Source organism: Portunus trituberculatus, chromosome 35 (assembly GCF_017591435.1).
Source record: "Portunus trituberculatus isolate SZX2019 chromosome 35, ASM1759143v1, whole genome shotgun sequence".
Lineage (NCBI taxonomy): Eukaryota > Metazoa > Arthropoda > Malacostraca > Decapoda > Portunidae > Portunus > Portunus trituberculatus.
In genome coordinates this window covers 12,195,926-12,210,925 of record NC_059289.1, presented here as the reverse complement: position 1 = coordinate 12,210,925, position 15,000 = coordinate 12,195,926, and the positions used below count along the sequence as shown (strand labels likewise).

The 15,000-nt window shown below is 38.7% G+C and overlaps 1 protein-coding gene across 3 annotated transcripts in view; it reads left to right on the top strand.

The window, feature by feature from the left end:
• LOC123513199 (neural cell adhesion molecule 2-like) overlaps positions 1 to 15,000 on the top strand; it is a 167,826-nt gene that overhangs the window by 129,007 nt on the left and 23,819 nt on the right. For all 3 annotated transcript variants that reach the window (XM_045270183.1, XM_045270184.1, XM_045270181.1), the window contains exons 5-8: positions 2,396 to 2,516; positions 7,563 to 7,778; positions 10,615 to 10,772; positions 14,012 to 14,156. In XM_045270183.1, coding sequence (XP_045126118.1) covers positions 2,396 to 2,516; positions 7,563 to 7,778; positions 10,615 to 10,772; positions 14,012 to 14,156 — 640 coding nt within the window. The remainder of the gene's footprint in view (positions 1 to 2,395; positions 2,517 to 7,562; positions 7,779 to 10,614; positions 10,773 to 14,011; positions 14,157 to 15,000) is intronic.

Here is a 15,000-nt window from a genome sequence, read left to right as displayed (position 1 = left end):
TGACTCTCCTGTGTTGGGGTGATTCTATCAATATCGGTAACGCATTTTTTACACCACCCTTCCTATCAACATTTTTCCAACAATGTGCCTGTATGTGTGAGTGTATGTATGTGTGAGGGACACGTGTGGGTGGATAGGTGGGTGTGTAGAAGGCTTACTGTGTGTGTGTGTGTGTGTGTGTGTGTGTGTGTGTGTGTGTGTGTGTGTGTGTGTGTGTGTGTGTGTGTGTGTGTGTGTGTGAGAGAGAGAGAGAGAGAGAGAGAGAGAGAGAGAGAGAGAGAGAGAGAGAGAGAGAGAGAGAGAGAGAGAGAGAGAGAGAGAGAGAGAGAGAGAGAGAGAGAGAGAGAGAGAGAGAGAGAGAGAGAGAGAGAGAGAGAGAGAGAGAGAGAGAGATTTCAAACACAGTCATTAGAAAATAAAACTTACATACCAGTTATGCAAAAAAATAATGGGAGAGATTTGTTAACAGAGAAATTGGCAGGAATAATCAGATATAGTTGTAAGAAACCGAACAAAGAAATGGTACTGAAGTGTATAATAGCTACTTGTACATGCAAATCAGAGGTCTGTCAGGTACGAAGAATCTTTTGCTGACATTTCACAGAATGCGATATCAGCACGAACAGAGTGAGCATGGAGGATTAGTTGAAGTTGAAATTCATGGACAGATTTCTTAGAGACACAAGATTTGCAAGTTACTTTTGAGTCTGTATCATATTCTTTTCTGTCTAACAAGTTTAAAGGCTTCGGAAATGTCATTATCAAATCATTTTCAGTAACGAAATCGCTGAAGAAAATGTGGTGGAATTATTGGGTTTTGCTTGCATATTGTCACTACTGTCTGTGTGTTTCTCCTTTTGTCTGTTTTCTTCCCAACTCTCTTCAAAACCACATCAGGAAATATTTTTTGTAACTTCTTCGTATTGAGCATTCATTTGGAAAAGAAAATGTGGTGAGATAATTGGGTTTTGCTTGCATATTGTCTGTACTGTCTGTCTATTTTTCCTTCTGTCTGTTTTCTTCCAGCTCTCTTCAAAACCTCATCAGGAAATAATATTTTGTAGCTTCTTCATATTCAGCCTTCATTTGAAATTTTTGTTGGTATGATTTTATTCATATTTATCTTTTCTCCGAAGTGCTTTGTAAAAAAATAATATAATTCAGCCATTCTCTTCAGATATTTCATAGATACTATTATAATCATCCTCAAAATGTTATCGTTCTCTTCATTTCTCACAGCCTCTTCCATTCCATCACATCAAAATACTTGTCACCCAAACATCACCCATCGATGTCATTATCTCAATTACCCCATCTTGCGTTACATCGTAATTAATGATTCTTTCACCACCATCATCACACATTTCCCCCAAACATAACACATCACCATCCGTTCCCACAGTCACTTCCCATCACCACCCATCACCAATGATCATCATCCCTTCATCCCTGCACTATCACCGCTTTTCAGCATGCTTACTGCCACCCATCACTGTCCATTGCCATACATCAGCAAACAGGGTTAAGGGATGACTCCATTAATTAGTAAAGATAAAGTAATAAATACTTTGACAACATTTCAGTTCTCATTTAATACACATGTTACGTAAAAGATGGTGCACTAATAATCCTATACTTGTTAAATCACCTGTCAGGTAAGAGATATAGTGGATACTTCCCTGTTACTTTATCTATCAACCCTTTCTGCGCAATGTTACCTGTTGACTTATATTCTGAAAGTCAACAGAGGGTATTATGACGCTGCTCTTCTGTGTGATGAATGAGTAAGAAGGTTATTTTTAATTATTCGTACGCTTCAATTATATCTCCATTATCTACTCTGCCTTAAAACTGATGGTTGTAGAAACGTGGACATTGCCAGTTTTTTCCTTTGCAATGAGTTGTATTTAGTTATTCAAGTGATTTGGTAATTATGTATTTTCTGAAAACTGGTCTTTACATAAATCTGGGCATTGTCTGTAGGACTAATTTCATTTAACTGAGTCTGATTACTGTCTCCTTTTTGATGAAGGAAAGGTAAAATATGTTTATTTATTCGCACACCTCAGTTATACCTAATATATTTACCTTGTCATGTGTGTGTTTGGTCTTTTTGTTGTTGCTTTTAGTGATTCAATAAAAACAGTCCTTAATTATTTTTGCAATTTCATATTTACTCAAACCTTAATTGTAGAAGGATGCATTTAGGCATTATCTTTAAGAGAATGGTTTAATCTCTATCGTTCCAGTGAAATAGAAAAAAATAATCTCTAGGCAATCATACACTTCAGTTGTACCTATATTTACTCTGACCTAAGATGGGTGATCCTATAAGTTGGGACATTGTATGAGTGATTGGTTTAATCTGACTGTCTTTGATGTCTCCTTTGCACAGGTAACGGTGGTAAAGCCTCCTTCTATGATCCGCGTGGCGCTACACACAGGCAAGACCGTCACCTTCACCGTCACTGCAGATGAGGGGAGTCCACTGAGACTGTCCTGCATCGTGAATGGAGGTTAGATTGACAGACTGATTGATTGAGTGAGTGTGTGAATTCAAAGCACCGTGATAACGAGGAAACTAATGTTATATAGACTCGATAGATTGAGCATCTGAATTTAAATACGTAGTGAAAAGTAAAAGAATACTAAATATAAAATGTTTTTTGCATATCTGTCTTTCCTAATTAAGAGAGAAAATGGAGAAGAAGTACGCCATTATCAAGGAGTGTGCTTTAAGGGTCGGGAGGAGATGAGAGCCTTAGTGATGATACTTGGACAAAGGCAAGGAGGAATACTTAACATGGACAAGGAGGGAGGAGGTGTTATCGTCAAGAGCGATTAAAAAAAAGAAAGGAAGGAATGAATATGAAAAAAAAAAATAAATAAAGAACTGTCGAAGGATGGAATGCGAAGAAGAAACTGGTAGGGAGTATCTAAAAGTAATACAGGAGATGAACTGCATGTGTGTGTGTGTGTGTGTGTGTGTGTGTGTGTGTGTGTGTGTGTGTGTTTGTTATCTTGAAGAGCATGATAGATATTTCCTTCCTTCACTGTAATGGGAAGTTAAGTTTAATGAGCTACAAAAATCTTTTAAAAGGAAAGTCAGTGGCTGAAACTTTCTTCTACTTGACTACAAAACTCGTGAAACTTGTTAAAACTTTCTCAGAGTTTAAAAGCCAAACAAAGAGTAAGAACTCGTTTTGAGATACGCCTAAATAAGATAAAGACATAAACAGATAGATAAAGAGATCGTAAGGTAGATAGGCATTTAAAGATGTAGGTAGGCAAGAAGTAAGCTTGGTCTGTGAAAAGATACATAGAAGCACAAAGACAATTGAATAAGTAGATGGATGTATGAATGGATGCCTTGATCGATTAATGGATAGATAGATTAATCGATTGATATATATAAACCGGTTGATAGATTGGATGATAGGAAGGCATGCACATAAAGGTATATGTAAATAAGTAGATTAATAGATAGATAAATGGATACATGAAAATATATGAATAGAAAAATTAAATTAAGTACATACATCGATAGATATATGTAGAGATTAATGAAAAGGTAGATAGATCGATAAACTAACAGACTGATAGATGTATTCAAAGGTATAATAAAAATCGCTCTCAGAAGAAAACTTATCTTCACTTAATTTCGAGAAGTTAAGAAGAAAAGAAACAAAATAAGAAGCTTTAATGAAGAAGCGGATGGAAGCAGAAGGAGCAAGAAAGCCGAACTGTGAGGCATTAATTAGAATGTAGCACCAATTTACAAAAGATAATTAGGGCGCAGCGTAAGTCTTTTCTTCATTACTTGAGGACACGTGGGGTGAGAGATGAGGAGCGCAGGAGGAGAGTAAAGGAGCCAACTGAGGCAACGAGAGGAAAAAGAGAGAACAGACAGAGAGAGAGAGAGAGGTCAAGAAAAGTCTTAGTAAAAACACTATATCTATTCACTCTCTTCTTGTGAACGTGACGATTCGGGGCAAATAGAATCCCATCTTCAGACACTGAAACCTGTAAAATACGTGAGCGTGGTACGTTCTCCGCCACCAGATATCTCCGGGCCATAGAGTTCCTGGGTACGAGATCACCTCTCTTATTTCCTAGCCCTGACACAGTCGTGTATCACACCTACCTAATGGGCACAATATTAAAAAAAAACTAAATTCTAATTTCCCAATCAATTTTGAAAATAGAAAAATGTTTTTTTTCATATAACCTAGTAAAAAGCTATAAAGCATTAACTGAGACAGGATAAAAGCTAAGAGAATCTAAAAGTAAAGAACAAAAGGATGTGACGTGGGTAGGAGACTATAGAATAATGATTAGCTGGCTTAATGTTTCTTGACTGTTAAGATTAGGTTTATATTTATAAATGCATAGAAATTCATCAATTTGCAATTCAGAAAATGTCCTGCTATAATACAATATATATATATATATATATATATATATATATATATATATATATATATATATATATATATATATATATATATATATAAACTGATAAAGCAGCTCAGAATTTGTATTGAGTCTTTCATCTCGTTCTTTGGGGTTACAGTTTTCGCGAAGGTAATTTCCTGTCTTCATTACGCTCAAAATTATGCGTCTGCTAGAGTGTAGCTTTTCAATATTACTTTTATTTTAAGCTGCTCTTCATCTGGATTTTTCTCACCTTTGTATTTATGAGTTATGTTAATATTCTTAAAGAAGCTTTACTGGCTACACTTTTTATTCTTTTCGTTTCTTGAATTTCAGTTTCATTGAAGAACTATAATTTCATATTGTATCATTGACACCTCGAGTTACCTCGTCTGCTTTATAGATAAGTTAACCTTTTCTACAGTACATGTTATTTCATCACCGTGACATCTGAGGTGGACGAGGGAATAAGAGGTTCGTAGACAAGCTAATGGTCTTACGAGTCTCTTCTTATCATGCTGAACCTTTTGTTGTGGTTTGACCTTTAATTGGAAAAGTGTGAGTTTGTAAACTGTTTACTAAGACTTCGTCCTAAGTAAAAAAAAAAAAAAAAAGTGATAACTAGTATTATTGTATGATAAATATATATATATATATATATATATATATATATATATATATATATATATATATATATATATATATATATATATATATATATATATATATATATATATATATATATATATATATATATATATATATATATATATATATATATATATATATATATATATATATATATATATATATATATATATATATATATATATATATATATATATATATATATATATATATATATATATATATATATATATATATATATATATGTATACACACACACACACACACACACATATATATATATATATATATATATATATATATATATATATATATATATATATATATATATATATATATATATATAAAGTGACAAACTGACAACATTAAAACACATTTGGCGGGTCTCTGAATAGTGTTTTGAGGAGAACATGAGAAACGGACATGATCAATGAAATTGATGTGTACTTGTGAGCAGTAATATAAAGTGGAAATTATAAATGCGTTAACGAGACATTAAGTTCAGTGATTTTGGCATATTTATGTATAGAATTTGAAGGTAAAACAGAGGAAGATTTATACCACACAACAAAACAAAGCAACATAACCTGCATTTCTAGCTTAAAAAGACAAATGTATAAAGGCACAACAAAACATCTTTAATCAAGGCACGGAGGCGAACATGACAAAGAGACCAAACAAAACTCACAAGTTGGAGCACCGAGCACCGGAGCAAACCAAACAAAAGTGAACAAACACGTGCGAAGATGAGGATCAAACGAAAAAGAAGCTAAAACTGAAAAAAAGTCCCCCTCTATTTTACCTGAAATAAATAGATAGATAGAAACATATATATAGTTAAATAAATATATAGAAATAGATATAGAAAGATTTATTTATATTCTATAATATTAATTTCACTAGGACCTTTTATTTTTCATTTCGTTCACTTTGGTGGATGGGAATTAAGTTTTTTTTTCTCTTTTTCGTTGAAGAGGGGAGGAAGTTAAGTCTCCACTCGCTTCCTGCTACCAAAATAGCATTCACCTGACAAATACCGTAAAGAATCCAAAAGCTTTAGGATGCCATTGGTTCATATAACTGTCAGTGCGGTATAAGTAGATGCACAAAGAAATAAATTTCATTCAAAGGGAAAAACATGAATGAAGGACGTGAAGTGCATGTCATGGTTTAGACAAAAATAAAAACATATCTAACGCTCATATTTCTGCTATGAACTCTTGCTATCTTCTATCGCTATCTTCATACTATTTTTCTGGTCTTGTTACTGCATGCCAACCTTCTTCCAATGTCCTCGCTGCACAATACTTTCTTTCTCTCATCCTTTTTTTCTCTATACAACTCTCTAATGCAAGAGTTAACCAACTTTCTGAACTATTCATCCCTTTCACTGATAAGCTCTGGAACTCGCAGCCTGCTTCTGTATTTTCTTCCTATGACTTAATTTTTTTTTTTTCATGATGGAAGTTTCAATGTCGTTATCCTCCATTATCTTATTTCTTTATTTAGAATTTTTGTACGACCTGGCATTAAGTGGGCCTTTTTTATACATTTTTTTTTATTGTTAAAGGTCAGTGGACTTGCATTACAAAATATGAAATACACTACGTGCTGAAAGTATCTTTGTCATGTTTTGTGATGCAATTATGAGATCAGAGAAATCAACGTTGATAGAAAACACGAAAGACACTGTACGTGGGCGAGGACTTGAAAACTGACCTCACAAGTAAGCCACAGCCAGCTACGTTGTACATCCCTCACGTCATCCTGCTCACTTATTCAAATTGCGGGTTTCAACAATGTTATTTTTATCTTTCTTCCTGTCCGTGCCAGTGCAGAGTCCTTTCCGGCATCACATGTCACGACAGATGCCTCGTGTATCTTTGAAAACATGGCCATTATTGAATAGGGTTTAAGGTCTGACTGTGATGGGTCTGTAGCTGGTCTCTCCTGACGTTTCGAATGTGTGGATTATTTTTATTTGTTTTCTCTTTCTATGTTCATCGTGTCCTTTTAGACCCGTCTCGAAAATATTCACAGTTTTATTTTGTGAACTGTTTGTTATTTCTTTCGCTTTGTGTCAGATTTTTTTTTTTGTTACTCTTCATTCAGTGGTTAATTGGGTGATTATTTTGGTCATTAAATTATGTGTTTTAGCGTTTACTATATATAATGTTTTCCCTCTCTGTTCTTTCCCTCCATATTAACTTATTTTAATTTCCTGGTGTTGTTTTCTACACATTTTACTTGCTTTCTTCACAACTTTCCCTCCCTTTGACCGCCTTTCACTATTTCCAAGCCTCTTCTCTCTTTCTGCGGTTCCTCGTCCATCGTAATCTCCGTTTGTTCCCATTCTTTCCTCTTTTCAGTGTCACGCTCGCTTTTCTTCAGACGTCCAAGGCTTTCCCCACTACCTCCCTGCTGTAACTCGTCAACGGGGACACCACTTACTAGCTACTCCTTTTCTGCCTCACTCCCAGGCCGCCCTCGTCCTCGGGTTTGGTGGACGCTGCACAACAAGACGCACGAGTTTATAGTGGATGAGACCTATGAAGCCATCGACGGGGAGCGCACACAGAATGACCTCATGTTGCCCCGCCTCACTCCTGACCACCACATGACGCGCCTAGCATGCCACGCCTCCAACACCAACGCCACGGAACCAATTACCTCACGCCTCACCCTCCTTCTCAATAGTAAGTTCTCAATTTCTTTCAGTGTTGTTTTAATCCCTTTAATACTTGAGATTTGTGCACGATTAGACCATTTTATTGACATTAGGAAGGGTCTATGGAGGTCAGAAAATGAATGGCCACAGTTTTCACTATTTCAATCCTCCTACATGAGTTTCTGAAGCTTTATAAAGTCATCAGATACTAAGTAGAGCGAATAGGGAAACGCATCATGGTACTAGAGGTGTTAATACTATTTACTGGGAGGATAATTTTTTTCTCTTCTTTCTTCCTTAATATCATCTCTTTCTCTTACTCATTATTCTTCTCTTCTTTTTTCTCCTCCTCCTCCTCCTCCTCCTCCTCCTCCTCCTCCTCCTCCTCCTCCTCCTCCTCCTCCTCCTCCTCCTTCTTTTTTTTTCTCCTCTTTTTCTTATCCCTCCTCTTTCATCTCCTGTGTCTTGTCCATTTCACTTTCGTATTGTTTGTTTTTATATTTCTCCTGTTTTTTTTTTCTCTCATTCTGATCATGTTGGGTTTTTCATCGCTGTTGTCTTCGTTTTCTCCTCCTCTATCACCTCCTCCTCCTCCTCCTCCTCTTCTTCCTCCTTCTCCTCCTCCTCCTCCTCCTCCTCCTCCTCCTCCTCCTCCTCCTCCTCCTCCTCCTCCTCCTCCTCCTCCTCCTCCTCCTCCTCCTCCTCCTCCTCCTTCTTGTCCTTCTCCTTCACTTCCTCCTCAGCCTTGTAAGGACTAATATATTTCAGCTACTGTTTAATTCAAGATTTGTTTTACTTTGTGTTCCTACTCCTTTTTACCTTATTCATCGTCTATTTGCTTTCCTGCTTTACCCCCTTTCCTCCTCTTCCTCCTCCTCCTCCTTCTTCTTTCCCCTCCCTCCTTCTCTTATCCCTTCCCTCCTCCTCCTTCTTCTCCTTTCCTATCTCTCCTCTTCCTCTTCCACCATCTCTTTCTCCTCCTCCTACTCCTTCTCTTCCTCCTCCTCATTTTCCTTTTATTTCTCCTTCTCCTTTTCTTTTCCTTGTCCTTCTCCTTCTCCTTCTCCTTTTCCTTTTCCTTTTCCTTTTCCTTTTCCTTTTCCTCCTCCTCCTCCTCCTCCTCCTCCTCCTCCTCCTCCTCCTCCTCCTCCTCCTCCTCCTCCTCCTCCTCCTCCTCCTCCTCCTCTTCCTCCTTAGTGTCATCGTCTCTTGGAGGGTCATGAATACGAGCTCACCATTTGCTCCTCTAATTGGTGCCTGATTCGTGCCATTAACTTTATGACAACCCTTGCTTGCCTTGCCTTCACGTCTTATCGCTGCCCTATATCTCCCCTACTTAGCTTACTCGTTCTCCTTCCGTACATGTTCCTTCGTTCTGTGGTATCCTTTTCCCTCATTCACCTTCCTCTCCTCTTCTTCCCTTCGTCCCATCCCTCACCTCATTCTGATAAGCTGCTTCATTCACACTGCCTCTATGGAATCTTCCCCTTTGTGGTTCCTATTATTGCTCTAGTTTAATTTGGTTCTCCATTTCATTATTGTTGCCTTTTATTTTTAGCTTCCTTTTTCATTTACACTTCCAGCGACTGTGGGTTTGATATCAGTGTTAGTGATTCTGTCCTCTATGTGAGTCTCTGGTCAAGTTTCATTCGTACTTATATGCGTGCTTGTGCCTTTCTGTTAGTTATGTTCATATATACATTGCATTGGGGAATTTGCAAGTCGTGTGTACAACTTTCTATACTCCTAGGAATTAACAGTAGTAGTAGTAGTAGTAGTAGTAGTAGTAGTAGTAGTAGTACTAGTAGTAGTAGTGATAGTAGTAGTAGTAGTAGTAGTAGTACTAATTTCTTCGATATTATCTATAATCTCAAATTGTTTGCTTCATTTTTTGTGTGAATTCACGTCTTAACTATTTCTTCATCTAGAGAAAGTACGTAATGTTTGTACAAATTGGACATTTTTTCTAACTCGCCTAGTAAATGAGAATGAAGAATATATTCAGTGGCATTGGGTGGTCGCGGTAAACATTATGTGTAGGTAAGGAAGGATTGGTGTCTGAGGAAGACCGCGCGTGTTTTGTTTTCTTTATTTTCACGTTAGCATTTCATGACTTGGAAAAGTACTTTACAATAGCGTCTGCTTTCTCGTGATTCAGCGATATGCTCACGTTATTGCGGCGGTCGCTTTTTGCATGGAACCCTTGCAGTAGGAAGGTGTCCTCCCTCACTTGTTACGGAACTATTACCAAGCCTTTTACCTACCCTACCCTACCCTCTCTCTCTCTCTCTCTCTCTCTCTCTCTCTCTCTCTCTCTCTCTCTCTCTCTCGTCTTCAAACGTTTTGCATAAACCAATTATGGACTCCATTAACTCCTTTGACTCACAGACGACCCGATGCCGGTTGCCCATCATCCCGCGTTCCGTTTTTTCCTTCTCTTTGTTTTTCAGTGTGAAGAGAGGAGACTATCTATTGTCTCTGTCTATGTGCGGGTCACTAATTTTCACAGCTGGTTTTGTCAAGGCTGCGTTTATGTTCTTCATTCTTTCCTCTTTCTTTGTCTCTTGCTTTCTTCTTATGGATTGAGAACAGAAGGTTTAATACCGCTCAGCACACACATTTCGGCTATGTGATGCTACATTTTGATGGAATGTAATTACTTAGATGTGTTTCGGGTGTATGTGGGTTAAGGATGTTTAAACTGGACGAAGAGGAGACAACTATTAGCATTCGTAGACTAACAATGGGCATCTTTAAGTTTAGATATTTATATAGAATCTACAGGATGAATCAGCCCATTGGCAGTTTCCTATATATATATATACGTATGTGTTTGATGACGTGCATGTGTTTGTGTGTTTCAGTGGCACCTCAGCGAGTGCGCATCACCGGGCTGGAGCAGCCGCTTCTGGCCGGTAAGAGCTACCAGGTGGGCTGTGAGACTTTCGGCAGTAGACCCGCCCCCATTCTCACCTGGACCATCAAGCGACCAGACCGTCTGGAGGAAATGCTTGCTACGGAGGTAAGTCTTCACACTCCTCATTGGGCTTCTGACTTTCTGCTCTTTGATTAATTTAGCAGCTCGGCTTAACTCGAAGCATTCACCAAACATATCCCAAGAAGAATCTCAGCAATGTGGTTGTTATTCCCTTTGACAGATTGTGTATGGAAGTGTATCGTGAAATTTTCTTTAGTTGCAATTGGAAACGCATTCAGAAAATAGTGTATATAGTTCATTCAGTACAGGCGCATCACTGCACACTGAGCCTTCACTCATTTTTGGTTTCTGCATCTCCCGGTGTCCGAATGGTTATTCAGAATGACGTTGATTGACCAAGCAGTGCAGGTAGGAAGAGACTGGTTGTCTGTTTCCTCATAGCCCAACGTGTGAGTGCTTTCAGTTGTGAGGATCATGTTTCTGACGCAATATTTCCGATTCCGACTCTCACTCTCACTCATGTTTCCCCGTAAAGAAGTACGGCTCAGGGAAATACACGCCTGGGAACAGTAGTGCGTTGTATCGCTTGCACGACAATCCCTGTTTGAGCCGTGTCGCACTGATATGCGTTTTAGGGGCGTGAAAAATGGATACGTGATGTGAGGCGAGGCATGAGAGCCGCCGCGTCTGCCTTGTGCCGAGTGGATAGTGAATGGGTATATGTCGAGAAGTACTGCATCAGCCTGCTTGTTGCTGAGCCAAACTCTAATGCGCTGCGTCGATTTGAATTGCGATGTGGTGCCCCGAGTCGTGTTGTGTCGAGCTGAATCGAGTCAGCCTGTTCCCTGCTGCCGAGGGTCGCGGCTCTCACGCACGCTGAGGGGGAAGGCAAATAACATGCAGATGAATGCGACGCTCGCTTAAACACGGGTGCTAAAGAGGCGTGACGCGACGGGCACGGACATGGGTTCCGGGGAACCTCACAACCAGCCAGGGACGCAGCCAGAGTACCGCAAGCCACCACAGCAGCGTCAAGTACTACACAGTATACACAAACACCATTACGAATACTTCGGTAACACCAAAGACCACGTGAACACATCAAGAGCACTATTACAGATGTAACACACAAGCAGACTTGAACGACAAACACTCATTCCTTACAAGTAGTTACTGAACATTGGAAACATCACAGTATAAATCCGTCTTATTCCCTGGGATATCTCAAGTGCATGTTAATTATTCACTGTACTTTGAGATTGTTCTTTTTAAGCGACGGAATTCCTTGCAAATGTATGTCATGAAATGCACCATTGCTGACCTCGAAGGAGAGAAAGGTTAAACAGTGGAGGTGACAGTGATGATAGCAGTAATAGTAATCATGAAAATATTTTAGTTATTGTAATGAAAATTATGATTAGAATGATTATGATAAGAAAAGCAACAACAAGAGCAACCAAAACGATAAGAAAAAATATATGAACAAAACATCAACAAAAACAACAACAATAATAATGATGATAATGATGATGATAATGATGATAATAATAATAGTTATAATGATGATAATAATAATAATAATAATAATAATAATAATAATAATAATAATAATGATAATAATAATAAAAATTGTAAAAATAATAATAATAATGATAATGATGATAATGATAATAATAAGAATAAGAGCATTAGTAATAATTGTAGTAATAATGATGATGATGATAATAATAATAATAATAATAATAATAATAATAATAATAATAATAATAATAATAATAGCAATGACAATAATAATAATAATAATAATAATAGTAGTAGTAATAATAATAATAATAATAATAATAATAATAATAATAATAATAACAATGATAATGATAATAATGATATTAACGTAAGTTTTCATTACTCGAAATATTAAGAGAGAGAGAGAGAGAGAGAGAGAGAGAGAGAGAGAGAGAGAGAGAGAGAGAGAGAGAAACTTAAACCACCTCAAGCTCTCACTTTCTCTCCAGACCTAAGTATCGTTTCTTACTTTTCCTCTCTTCTCCATTTCCATATCAATATTCCTCCTTTTCAGGGCCACTTCTACATTATTCTTCCATTCCCCGTGTCGATTTTTTCATCGCCAGCCTCCCCTTTACTTCCTCCTCCGCCTTCATTGGTGCCACAGACGCTCGCACCAATCGTTCCTTTGAAGTTTAGCTTTTTAGTAGTGACATTATTGCCACGCCATTACGAAGCCGAAGAGTAATTTCTATAGAGTGGAGCTCCTAAGCTTTCTAGAAAATGGCGAACCGAGAGAGAGAGAGAGAGAGAGAGAGAGAGAGAGAGAATTTATGTTGTATGAAAAAGCAGTTTATCCTTATTTTCACGTTATAATTCGTAAAACAGAGCTAGGAAGTGGAAATTAATTCACACATTACACGCTCACAACGTAAGAGGAAGCGAGGAGAGTGAATGCGGATGGAAAAACAGAAAAATGAAACGGCAAAGGAGAACAGGAAAGAGAAACAGGAAAAAAAAAGTAAAGAGAGGAAGGAAACAAGGCGAAAACGAGCGAGCGTTGAAACAGGTCCAAGTGTAGAGAGAGAGAGAGAGAGAGAGAGAGAGAGAGAGAGAGAGAGAGAGAGGGAGGAGTCTGTAAAAGGAATGATGAAGGATTGCTCTCAGATGTAATTCAAGTTACCTCTCGGATTGCAAGCTTTCTCCTTCTCCTCCTCCTCTTTCTCCTCCTCCTCTTCCTCCTCCTCCTCTTCCTCCTCCTCCTCCTCTTCCTCCTCCTCCTCCTCCTCCTCCTCCTCCTCCTCCTCCTCCTCCTCCTCCTCCTCCTCCTCCTCCTCCTCCACTTCCTCCTTCTCTTCTCCTTGTTCCCCCTTCCACCTGGTCTTGAACTCTCCTTACCTCACTTAATTACCTCCGAGAGACACGTAAATTGCTTCAATCATGGACACTTACCTTGACCTTCCAGATTCTGACAGGGCCAAGACGTGACCTACCAAACTCTCTCTCTCTCTCTCTCTCTCTCTCTCTCTCTCTCTCTCTCTCTCTCTCTCTCTCTCTCTCTCTCTCTCTCTCTCTCTCTCTCTCTCTCTCTCTCTCTCTCTCTCTCTCTCTCTCTCTCTCTCTCTCTCTCTCTCTCTCTCTCTCTCTCTCTCTCTCTCTCTTACCTGAAAAGGAAAAGAGACCACTGCCAACACCTTTATTCTCTGCTCTTTTTTTTTTTGTCTCAATCATCCCTATCCCGTCTAAACCTTTTCTTTGCCAGTGAACACCAAAGGGCCTTCCTCTAACACCCTCCTCCTCCTCCTCTCGTCATCCTTCAGGACCTGTCGAAGAAGAACGTGAGCAGGACATTCCACGAGCTCGAGGTGAACTGGACGGACCACGGCGCCACACTACGCTGCACCGCCGCCAGCCCTGCCCTCCTCGAGCGTACAGTTACCAACAGCTCCACTTTCGATGTGAACTGTGAGTGCATATGTCTGCCTGAGACTTCTTCCATTGTTTTTTCTTCATTTACTTCTTCCGTGTCGTATTTCGCTCCTGGTTCTCTTTCTGGTGCTTTTTTTTTCGCTCTCATTTATTTTTCATAGGCTAGTTAGTGTGTTGCCTCCTCTTCTCATATTTTGATTGTTTATTGTCTCTTTTTTTATTTATTTTTGTTGTTACTTCTGATTTTCTTCCACTGTTATCATAGCCTTCTTTTTTTTCCACTTCCTTTTTCTCAGCACATGCATCATCTTCTATCAAGGTCATCTTCTCTTTCTCGTCTCACTCATTTTTGTCTTTCTGCACCTGCCACGTCACCTCTTATTTCTCCAGCTACTGTTTTGCCGAGTCCTCTTCCTCTTCGTCTTTCTGTTTCTGCTGCTGCTTCATCTCCGTCTCTTCCTCCTTGCCTTTGTTCTTACACTTCGAGACTTTACTCATCCTTCTCTTTTTTTCTCATCTCTTCTTCCAAGCTACACTGTGTCTTGTTTGGCCTGCGTCTCTCTCTCTCTCTCTCTCTCTCTCTCTCTCTCTCTCTCTCTCTCTCTCTCTCTCTCTCTCTCTCTCTCTCTCTCTCTCTCTCTCTCTCTCTCTCTCTCTCTCTCTCTCTCTCTCTCTCTGAAAAGGCGCTCTTCTTTTGTAGCCTTAGAGATGTACGCGTTTTTTATTCCTAACTTACTTTTTTATTGTATCTTCCCCTGCGCCTTCTTCTTCCAACAGACCATTTTTCTTTGACGCTTTGTTAAGTTCTTTTGATACGAGCCAGTGACGGTCCGATTTCTTTTCCTCATCTCATCTCATATCTCTCTCTCTCTCTCTCTCT